General features: G+C 32.1%; 1 protein-coding gene and 2 non-coding genes across 3 annotated transcripts; 2 read left to right on the forward strand and 1 right to left on the reverse strand.

Moving 5' to 3' along the window:
- Nucleotides 1-267: 267 nt before the first annotated feature.
- On the reverse strand, nucleotides 268-3,884 carry LOC105170416 (Protein kinase superfamily protein). The gene is made up of 4 exons (XM_011091170.3): nucleotides 3,145-3,884; nucleotides 2,408-2,668; nucleotides 1,517-1,639; nucleotides 268-1,383 (listed from the first exon to the last, which is right to left on the reverse strand). Exons 1-4 carry the CDS (start codon nucleotides 3,547-3,549, stop codon nucleotides 832-834), a joined length of 1,341 nt encoding a protein of 446 aa, XP_011089472.1. The 5' UTR covers nucleotides 3,550-3,884; the 3' UTR covers nucleotides 268-831.
- Nucleotides 3,885-10,820: 6,936 nt separating this feature from the next.
- On the forward strand, nucleotides 10,821-10,893 carry TRNAK-UUU (transfer RNA lysine (anticodon UUU)). The gene has a single exon. It is a non-coding gene; the product is annotated as a tRNA-Lys (tRNA).
- Nucleotides 10,894-11,904: 1,011 nt separating this feature from the next.
- TRNAK-UUU (transfer RNA lysine (anticodon UUU)) lies at nucleotides 11,905-11,977 on the forward strand. Its single transcript has one exon. It is a non-coding gene; the product is annotated as a tRNA-Lys (tRNA).
- The last annotated feature ends 389 nt before the right edge of the window (nucleotides 11,978-12,366 follow it).

Consider the following 12,366-nt stretch of genomic DNA (forward strand, 5'->3'; position numbering starts at 1 on the left):
TATGGCTTCCACTATGACACGTGGCACAATGCTGGCCCACATAAGTTCTTGCAAGTTGCTCCTACATCAGACCACACATTCGAATTGGCAATATCTTTGAATTATGGTTACTTCTGCTCCAATTTCTGATTCTATATTACCAATGCTGTTAATATTTCAGCTATGAATATGGAGTATGCCACCCCAAGAACGTAAGATGCGTTCTTTGAGGGAAGTGTTTAAGTCAGATATACCGTGAGAATAAAATATTTATGATGGGAAGAAATGTTAGGGGGCACAAAGCAGAATTATTTATAAATTGTTTAAATTATACGATACAAATACAAAATTGATTGGATAATCACAATAAATCTAATACATATTAGAATTTTAAAGGATACTGCAGGTGGAATCTAGAGCTAACTTTGAAAAAAAAGAGCTAGGAGCGTCGATCTTAGCACGATGTTTGAAAGATTACCCAAACATCGAGCACCATCTTAATGAGAAGTCAGTCACGGTTTGGACCTCGCTCTCACAAAATTTAAAGAATATAACTTGACTAATCAGTTGTAATGATGAGAGATGCAATTGTAGGAATCAGCAGAGACTGAGTTGCAGAAATCCACCAGAACAAAATACTCCATGATTCACTGCAAACTACACTTAGATTGGACAACCAGAGAGTGTATATCCATCCAAGAGGAAAAAAGGGGTTTGCACCTTAACAAGCTGAATGCAAAAGAAAGCAGGCGTACAAATGAAGCCTGCGCCCACCTGTTTACTTTACAGCTCTTTTGCATGACCAAAACCAGAATGGACTATGTCTCCATCCACTTATCAGAATAGAAACTATCACGTCCTTACCAAACTCGGAGTCCAGTTTCTCCAATCCAGCTTGCCTATTGATCTGTTCCTCAATACCATTTCCTTGAAATCAAAACCCTTTTTGCGGTGGTGGTTCTCTGTCTTGCCTGATTCTATTTCCAATGTTTCTTCATTCACATTTTCCGTTTGTGTAACAGGTTCGGGCACACATTCACCTGGTGGCAATGCTTCACTAATGATGCTCCCGAGCATCTCGATTACCTCACTCATTTTTGGGCGGGAACGAGGATGCTTCATGAGGCATTTGTTGGCAAGAGATGCAAGTCTCTGAGCTGACTTCATGCAGTTTTGTCCTTCTAGTCTTGGGTCAAGAATCAGGTGGAACTTTTTGGGATCCGACACGTAAGGTCTTACCCATTCCAAGAGTTTCTGCTCACCTCGTGGCAAATTTCTTTCTAGCACCCGTCTTCCTGTAATGAGTTCGTACAGAACTACACCAAAGCTCCAAACGTCGCTTTTGGCGGTTAACCTGCCGGTGTGAACGTACTCTGGGGCTGCATAACCTACTGTACCAACCACCTGAAAGATATTTAAAAAAATTCAATGTCAAGCCATTAAACAAGGAAAAAGGTAGATTAATGCTTATTTACATTGCATAAGGGAAAATCTCAAGATAATTGGAAGTTAAGTGGAATCAAGAAATGGGACTTACTGAAGTGGACACATGACTTAATCCAGCAGAAGGGCCCTGCCTAGCCAATCCGAAGTCTGAGAGTTTTGCGTTGAAGTCTTCATCCAAGAGGATGTTTGAAGTCTTGAAGTCTCTAAATATTAACTGAGAAAAATGTGAAGGCAAGTTAAAAGCAGATATATATAACGTTCAAGATGTCAATAGGTACTGGAATTCCCTACAGCATCCTTCTACAACCTTTTATGTTAAGCTTAAACAGGATTTTTTGAAGGCACCCGATGAGAAGGGGTTAAGATTTTCATTTTGCTTCTCAACCTAAACCAGATCCAATTGACAAGGCTAAAGGCTCTTTCATGCTTTAAATTCCTATGCATCACACTGATGGATCTCTTACAAATTCAAAGGAAATGTTGAACAAAGATTAAATTGATCCCATATAATACCATACACATTTTCGTGCCTCCATATCAAAAGGTGAAAGTGGAGGCATCACTTTAATCATAGGATTAGAATTAAAAACGGAACCTTGCTGCTAAGTTAACATGTTTTCTGTTGTCAACAACTAAAAAACGTGTTTTATCATCCACCTAAGCTACATTCCAGCTCCAGCTGTTGTAAACAAATGAAAATCCTCGTTCAACTATTAAAAGTATTCAAATTCTGAGCACAATCTCATCATAATATCACACGTGGTCTAGATCAGTATTGTCCTTGGGTAAACAGCGCATTTACTGCTTTCACCAGTTTCTTGCCTTACACCTGTCTATCCACGGTACAATTTGATAAGATCAGTAGCCGGCAGAACATGAGAGGAAAGTGGATTCTTGAAAAGCACAGGATGTTTAAGCATTGTGAACTTTCCCTCTTTATTGTTCCTCAAGCAGAGGGATGATATAAACAAGAAAGAATCACCTGAAACTCCATTTCTTCATGAAGGTATGCCAAACCACGAGCTGCATCTTGGGCAATCTTTAATCTCACAATCCACGGGAGAGGAGATGCCGATCGGGACAATAAATGGTCCTCCAAGCTTTTATTACACATGAGCTCATAAACCAAAAGCCGTTGAATCCCCCTCTCATCATCATCAGCACAATATCCGACTAACTTGACAAGATTCGGGTGCTTCACTACACCGAGAAAATTGACTTCATTGATCCATTCCTTGTGCCCCTGATAACTAGAATGCGAAAATTGAAACCCCTAAGACGGTCTTGTAAAGAGAGATGGCTTGAGTCTTATTGCTGAAAAAATCAACAAAAGGCGCGCCTAATATTTCAAATATGTAGTGCCAAGTGATCCTGCAGTCCAAGTCTAAACTGGTGGCTAACGAAGACAATGTCTTTTACTGATTAGTCAGTTTGTGAACACAATTTGAATAGGAAGGGATTATTCTAAGAAAAGTAGATGTTTGAATGAGAGTTTCAAAAGATGCAAAGAAAAGATAACTTGGAATCAGGGAGAGTTGTATGAAATGCAAGCCCGAGAAAAATCAAAACAAACACGCCCTTCAAAAACAAAAAACAAGAAATAAAGGAAAACAAAGAGAAGAGTGAATAAGACATACAAATGATTTGTCAATTTCATTTCAAGAAGGTAAAGAGACAATACATATTACAGAGACAGACAAAGAATGTTAAAGGGCATGCCTGGCATCCATTCCGATTTAACTGCTTGATAGCAACATCGACATCCGACTCCAACCCAGACCCGGAATCCACTACCTTGACCCGACCCCGGTAAACACAGCCGAACCCGCCTTCCCCGATCACGAGGCTGCGACTGAACCCTCGCGTAGCCGATTTCAGCTGAGAAAACGTGAAGACACGCAGATCATTGGCGCGCCCCTGGGACAAGAAATCTTGGAACAAGCCGGACGGGTCGGCCCAGTCCCTGCGCGACTCCGTGTCGAACTCGGAGCGCCGTGAGTCCAAGTTTGTAGAAGCCACGCTGAGGGAACGCGCCCATGAGACCTTCCGCGACACAACACCGTCTTGGTCGTCGTCGTCGTCGCTAGGCCTCCGCTCCCCGCTGGTAAAATGAAAACACTTCATTCTTCGTCCTGTTGTCCACTTGTTGGCTTGGATTAAAGAGAAAAATCAAAACTTTGAAGCTCTCAGACTCCTTGTTGAAGTGGGCTGGGGAAGGGAAGAGTCAAAGAGTACATATAGTGATAGAAACAAAAACTTGGAAATTTGACTGTATGTATCAGTTATATATACATATATATCTGCTATCGTGAAAAAGGGATTAGGTGGTGGACTGGTAGACTATTAGTTATAGATTGTGGATTTGACAAACATTTGTTTGTTTGAAGAGAGAGAGGGAAAGAGGGCAGTTTTTGGCTGTTGGGTTTCAGTGTCGTGATGCTAACTAAAGACGGAGAAAAAGAGAGAGAGAGAGAGAGGTGGGACACTACTCACGAGAGGAGTGCAGGGCAGCAAGCAAAACCTTTCATTGAAACAGTCAGCAGCGCTAGGCGGCTTCAATTTTTTTTATTTTTTATCTTTTTAGGATAGTTACACTCTTTTTTTCTAAAATTTAATATAATTGCATTTATTTTTTGTATGCTTAAAAAAATTATATTTAATATTTTTTAAGTTTACTTTCATCTAATTAATAAATTTTATTAAATTTATTAATATTAATAAAAAAATTGAACAAAAATTGATATTTACCCTTTATTGACTTATGACTTATTGCAACTTAAATAATTTTTTTCTAACTAAACTATCTTTATCACGGTGAAGATGTACCTACTCACATGTATGAATACTTGAAAATGTATAAGGGTAATTTGGTCATAAAAAATTATTTGACCCTAATAAATCAGTAATAAATCAGTCGAGTGCAAATATAATTTATTTTTCTGATTTTTTGTTAATATCATCAAATTTGATAAATTTTGACTCGGAGTGACGAGTGCAAAAAAGCGCATAAGTCCAATAGATATGAACTATTGTATGAAGCTTGGGACGAAGCGTATGGAGATCCTAAAAGGGGAACCTGCAAAAAAGGCGTTAGCACTCCGACTCCAAGTTAGTATTGGATTTGAAATTGAATATAGCAAAAAAGTAAGTGAATTTAATTAAGAATCGAGATATGATGAATAAATTCGATGAAAAGTGTAAGAACACGTAATGATATGCGTAGATAGAACTTCAGAGATAGCTAGAGAATAAGATAGGTGTTTAGAGAGTAAGAGGGACATGAGAGGGGTGTCCTCCATATGAAAGACTAAACCTGTATTTATAGTGAGAGTACTGCGGTCTGTTGGGGGTGTATCCCACTCTCGAGATTTAAGGAAGTCGTTTGGAATTATTGAGATAATGAGTAGGACATCCTTATTCACAACTAAAAGTGCTTTAGTATGAGTCATCTTCAGTCTAGGAAAAGCCTTCGCCTGTGAGGAGTCACAGCCGCCGGGGAAGTCCTTCTAGGGTTGATGTGGTCCAAGGTGGTTGTTGACACCTAGGTTGATGAGGTGCCACATGGGAGAGTGGGCTGCCATGTGTGTATGTCTTCTTGGCCGAATGTTTTGGCGGGCTTTAATCATGGTTCAAGTTGAAGAAAATTATAGGCCTCCAAATTGGGGGATGTCCTTAGGCTCCACCCTTCTCCCTGAGCTTTTTCAGGCATTTCGTTTCTTTATTTTTTTTTGGGTTGTTTGAGCCTCTTTGGGCCAGTCTCTTTTTATGCACGTCATGAGAGATTTATTTATCAAATAAAAGAAAATTTCATGGGTGCTAAATATAATTTTTCAAACTATATAAATTTTACATGTAATTACACCAAATCTCAAGGGATAAGATAATTACCCTTTTTTTTCTTCTGTATTCAATATATATAGATATACATATATCTATATCGGACTATTTAATTTATTAATTAAAAATATGATCACTAGAATAATTAATTTAGATGATAAAATATTTATTGACAAAATTACTCTTAAATATATTTATTTATTCACAAGGTATCTAATTATTTAATCAATTAATTCTATCCATAATTTTATAGTCATGCATATTTAATATTATTTTATTTTGGCCAATTGTGATCAATTATTATTTTATCTTTAATCTTTTTTAATTATAAAAAAAATCAAATAAAATTTTAAATCATACCTATAAACTTATTTCTTAATTTTATGATGACAAATTGTGCTTAATATTGTTTTTGCACAAAGACAGGATGTTGCTTCTTCTATTTTTAGATTCCATACTCATCGAGTGTGTCGAACTGTCAGATAAATTATAGATTTCTTAGAACACCCATATTTTACTTATTTATTTTATAAATAATTATATCTATTAAATAATTAGTTATATCAATATTTTTCTACACATGCAAATGCATCGAGTGTGTTTTGTTTGTTAGTTTCTATTTAAAGATTAAATATCTAAAAATAACTACTGTGATCAATAAAAATATGAATTGATTAAAATGTTATTAACTATATTTATATTTTCCACATATAATCATTTCTTTTGATTAATTAATTTTATAGATTCGCACACACTTAAAATTAATTCATTATATAAAAAATAATAATAAAATTTAAACAATGCACACGCATTAAATATAGTAGTATATATTAAGTGTGTAAAATATTATGTTAGTAAAGTATTTTATATCTGTAGATCTTTTGTAATAGTTTATGCCGAGTTGATGATAAAGGCATTAGACCAAACTATGAAATTATGACTGAGCGTGATTTGAGCATTTTCAAATCATAAAAGATTGCACAAAATCAAGTTTTTAGTACAATAATTTGATAGTCAATTAGACTTAGTATAATTGGTAAATTCAAAATTTCATGACCAAGAGATTACGAGTTCGAAATCTCATCAATGTGTGGTTATTAATTTATTTAATAGAAACTGTTCGTTTATTGTAATATTAGTACTTTACAAATTTGATATTGGTAATTGACATATATTAATTTTTGATAATTGAAGCTTATAATATAATTGTATTTGATTCACTTAAAAAAATTGATAATTTGGTTTCTTTTTTCTTTAAGCCCAACATTTTCTTTTCTTCTTATTTTTTTTTCGGCTTTCATAGGCCTGCTTCAAGAATTAATTGCTTGACGTTTTGGACTCAAAATTGTAAGTAACCATGTCATATTAAATTTAACATTTATGATCAACTTCTATTTAATTTTATATTTAAAACGTTCATCTCTCTACATTAAGTAAATATATGATGAAAAATTATTTTGGTGGAAGTCCAAAGCTGAAAAGCATTTCCAAAGCTTACTCAAACACTCATTTAACTCCAGATGATAACTTTTATGAATTTTAACGGGATATTACAATTCATTTGAATTGCACTCGAGCCGATTTTGGCCTAGGCTTTGAATAATCGATCCTAGAAAATTTGATTCTCATTTAATTGATTTATAGTTATTATTTTGAGAAAATTAATTTCATAAAATCATTGTTGACTAAGAGCTACAAATTTCGACTTTATGAAGCCTAAATTATTGTATTTCAACAATTATATCAAAACCACGATTATTAAAAGTCACAAAATATACAGATATTTTTTTATAATTTTCTTTACTACTTTTAATTACATTGTAATTTTGCTCAAGCTTTGCGACCTTGAGGGTTGATCTCTGAGTTGGATGCTTACTCTACCAAGATCAAGTAATGGGCTCCTAAGAAGAAAATAAGAATGTGAAGCTCATCGGATGCGTCCCTGACAACGACCCTCCAACGCTCAAGTTAGTGGTGTTCGAGGTGAAAAAGTGTGATAAGATAAATATAGGTTGAAAATATGAATAACACAGTGACCTCGCAAACAGCGCGTCGGCGTATTTATAAGACTCAGGTAGTTACTGTTGTTTGGGTCATGTGTAAATATCTGATGCACGGGCGTCTTCAATCGGGCGACCCTCCATATATCGGGGTCTTCTGTAAGCAACCGGGTCATAAATGTGGGCTATCCGACCCGTTGAGTCTAATGCGTAGATCTACTTTTATGATGTCGAAAATGCCTTTCATTAAGAGTATTTTAGATATTTTATATTAAAATTGGGATCCACATTATATTGATTGAACCAATGTAGGGTACATTTGTTGTTATTACAGTGAGGGTTTGAAATTTGAATCCCTAAAAATCAGCGATTGCGGGGAAAGACGGGAATGGGGAATGAGGAATGAGGATGGATGCAGTGGGGTTGGTAGTAAGTAGTACAATTTGGCTTCGAAACGACAAAGATTTTCTACAATAAACGCTGTTGTCGCTTAGTAAGAGGTCTTGTGAATAAAATAAAGAGAGAAAGGGTTAAGTACAATGATGGATATGACCTGTCTTAGGAACCATACCTTAACTACCAATTATACCCCCTTTTTTTTAGCAAATTTTATTTCCATTCTCCAATACATAGATAATTGATTGGGATCAATGTATTTTGGTACTTAAATATAATCACTAATGTGATTTTGATTTTAAAATTTTAATTTTTTTTTGTACTTTTGGTCCTTCTCTTAATTTTTTCATTACACTTTACGGAAATTTTATTTAAAGTGAAAAAAATGCTACTTTTCTCCTTTTTTTTGGTGTTTTTCAAGTTATAATCCAATGCATTTATTTTTTGCTTTTCTTTTCAAACTTCAAAACAGAATAAATAAAAAAAAAGAACTAAACAACAATTTTTCTAAAATTTATTGATAAATTTCCTATTATTGATAATTTTTTGTTAAGATTACTAGAAAATTGTTGCTTAAATTTTTATTTTTTTTGATTTATTCTCTTTTAAAGTTTGAAGAAAAATAGCAAAAATGAGTACATTGGATTACAACTTGAAAAACACCACAAAATGGGAGGAAAATAGCAATTTTTTTCACTTTAAATTTAACGGAAGGACCAAAAATCCCAAAAAAATTGAAGTTTATTGAGAACCAAAATCACATTAATGACTATAATTGAAGGCCAAAAAAGGATTTATCCCTACTTGTTTATTTGGATGCAAATTACCTTCAAACTCACAAAACCATTCGAAAATGCATAAAATTCGCACCTTTAACTTTAATTTATAAAAAAAAAAATCATTTTAAACATACTTTTAAAAAAATAGATTGAATGATTGAGGACATCAAAACGATGCTATTTAATTATAATAAAGTATAAACGTATCGATTAATGGTATAAAAAAAAAAAAAAAAAAGGGATGAAGCATATTAGGCCGGATTTGGATATTCATATATACTTTTTCATGTCAGTTCTAAAATTAGGACAGACATGCGTACTCAAGAAACAAATAAAAATGAAGGACTAGGCATCATGTATTTCGGTTATTGCGGTATTCACACACTTCATCAATATAATTAACATCACGTTTTGGTAGCTTCACTATGAAAATAAACATAAGGGAATAATTATAATCATCAAAGGAGAAAAGAAAAATTAGCATGTCCATCACCAATATTAAAGTGTGTTATTCACACTTTGACACCTTTAATTGGATTTTTTTTTTTAATTTTACCAATTATATAGATATACATACGAAGATATTGTCTTCCACGACGTCGCTTTAATTATTTCATTTCATCATATGTATTTCCATACTATTTATGATATATAAGCCTCTCTTTATCTTTTATCTTATGATTTTATTCCCCTTATTTTTTATTTTTTTAAATTATTAGAGAGAATAATTATCTAATATTACTATATCAAACACGCGCAATCATGTGCAAACTTTGTTAATTTTTTATTTGACGTGATTCTAATATTGTTTTAAATTACTACTTCATCTAAAAATTAAAATTATTAAAAATAAACATTTAATATTTTAACAAGAAAAAACAATATTAATGTTTGATTAGTGGAGAGTTAGTATGCGTATGGACGAACATGTACCATCATGTGAATATATTCCTTTATAACTTAATTTATTAGATATTATTTTGTTTAAGTATAGTTTTTTTGTTTGTGAGGCAGAAAATAGTCATAGCAATGAAGGCATGGGGTGGGGTGCATCAGCAGTAGTCACGTGTCCCTTTCTCATCCAATTTATCCATTTCTCTCTTCACTTCTTCTTGACGTGCTCCATATACATCAAATAATGATACGTAACATATAAGTCCTTCTAAGATTACTTCTTTCGTTGTCAATTATTTGATTGAGTTGACATCACTCTCCCTTTAATTAGAATAATTTTGAATTCAAATTGATCGTCCTCAATCACTACCACCATTGTACTAAACAAAACATCATTATTGCCCCGTGTCATGAGGTGGTATTGCTCTTTAGGCCATGTAACATTGGGTTGGATAACCAACCCAATCTCTCTTAATCCAATATTTACTATTTTTTATATGGGTTCGTGATAAAATTTGAGTCCATAGTAAAATATTAATTTAGTGGGATGGAATTATCCCACAACTTATTCCGATAACCTCAAAAATATCAGTTCTTCACTCAATTGATCCACATCTCTCTATCTACATATTCATATAAATTATATATTTATACTTGGACGTCTATCTAATCTAGACAATAAAATATGTATAAAAAGATATTTTATGGGGTTAATTAATCTCATTCCACATTGTAAACAGATAACAGAATTTATCCTGATATTTTTATTAAATAGAGTGAACAATGTATAATTAGTCACGGGTTTATTTTATCTAATATTTAATCTTGGATTGTGCTGTCACTCTTTTATTCTATTCAGTAAAATAAATGAGTTAAAGAATTGCATTATTCTTTTTTGTAAAAAAATAAAATAAAAATCGATAAGAACAAATGGAAAGGCGAGGCGCCCATGTTTTTGGATTGGGATTGGGCAGCCCATGATCCCATCCCCTTGCTTGCATGTGGATATATCCTTACATATTTTTTTTTAAATGTAAATTGAAATAATGAAATATGGTTTCGAGAATTTTGGAGGTTTTAAATTCATAGAAACTAGATTTCCGAAGGTAGTTGAATCATTTTGAACCATCTCACAACTGCTGGAACTAACCACAAATAATGTGATTGAAATTACACAATATTTGATTATATCCAAATTTAATAAAATATTAAGAAGATGGAGCACATTTAATGTGTGTGCATAATTATTATATTTATTTAATAAAAAAAATAAAAGAAGATAAAAATGAATTAATAGTAAAAAATAATAACTCTAATTATGTATTTCAAATTCCTAATAATAATAATTTTAATTTATTTGTATAGTTTTAAATTATTTTATTCTAATTGTGAACTGAGTTTCTATTGTATATTCAATGAATTTTTTATTTTATTACTATGAAGTTATTTGTACGATATGTATCAATCAGAACGCTGGTTTTAACAGTTAGCCGTCTTAGCTCAGCCGGTAGAGCGCATGGCTTTTAACCATGTGGTCGTGGGTTCGATTCCCACAGACGGCGTCTGAAAAACCATTTAAATTGGACATTTGAATTTAAATTCATGTGGCAAAGTATATTAGTGTATCGTGCAGGTTGGTCTATCTAAGTAATTTTTCTATTCACATATAATATATGCATTTTTTAGACATTTTTACTTCGAGCCCAATCTATTAAATTCCACACTTTGATTGTATTGAGCCGGGTTTGAGTGGCTTTTTGAGATTTTTAATATATTGATTCTTTTAAAGCTCGTGTACGTATCTATCTTATTAATAAAATTGAATAATTTTTATATTCCAATTGCTCCAAAAACACGAGATAAATAGTACTAAAATATGTGTTCATCATAAGTAAAACTGTATATACTAGATAAATTAATAACATTTAATATAATTATCTAATTTATTAGTAGAGGAAAATCGTGTCTACGTTTTAATAGTCTGTTTCTATGTGCAAAGTATTAAATGTAAAAAATGATCTATTTATTTAATAATATTTGATATGATGTTAATAATTATTATAATATATATTATTAAATATAAAAAACTCACAAAATTAAACTAAATTGCAGAGGAATGGAGTTCAATTATTCCTAAAATATATAACAAAGTTATGAAAATTTATTTGAGAGAGAGATGAAAGAACAGTTGAAACTTAGAAGAGATTATATAGAATTGAGAATTAATAAAATAATTTAAAATTTAAAAAACTGACACCAAAAAATATTTGAAAATAATATTTTATTTCTTGAAATTTATAATTAATTGTATATACACATTTGAATGTACCGGATATATTAGTACTATCTATTTTTTTTTTTTTTTAGTACTGTCTATATTATTTATGCGAATTTCAGGTGTAGTACAACAGATATTCCTGATCAGCATCACATCTCTTTGTTTTGACATCCTCCAACATTGCATAGAAAGAACAAAATGTCACAAATCAGATTAATATATATATATATATGTATTCTGTAATCCAATCAAACTGTGCGGGTATTTTGTTAAACTGAAGTTATTTGTTCACACGGCCGTCTTAGCTCAGCCGGTAGAGCGCATGGCTTTTAACCATGTGGTCGTGGGTTCGATTCCCACAGACGGCGAATTCAATTAAAAATTCTGAATTAGGTACTTTTGTTAAAGATATACATCTAAAACATAGAGCTACCCTTCATATTTACCTAAACAATCAATTTAATGAGTGATAATATAACATGTAATAGTGAGAAAATCTATTTCTAGTATTATAATATATGACAGCTTATAATTTTGGTTAGAAGTGTTTAAGTCTGTTAAATTGGACGAATTAAAAAATTTGGTTCGATTTTCAGTTTTTTATTTTTAATTCAGTTACTGAACTGAAAATTGATTTATATATATATATTATTTTATATATTATATTATATTATATTTTATTAATTAAATTATATCATTTTCTTTTGATATGAAATTTTGAATTGAATTCGTAAATATTATTTTCATTATACATTAG

This window comes from Sesamum indicum, linkage group LG9 (genome assembly GCF_026168435.1).
Source record: "Sesamum indicum cultivar Baizhima isolate 11 linkage group LG9, ASM2616843v1, whole genome shotgun sequence".
Taxonomy (NCBI): Eukaryota; Viridiplantae; Streptophyta; class Magnoliopsida; order Lamiales; family Pedaliaceae; genus Sesamum; species Sesamum indicum.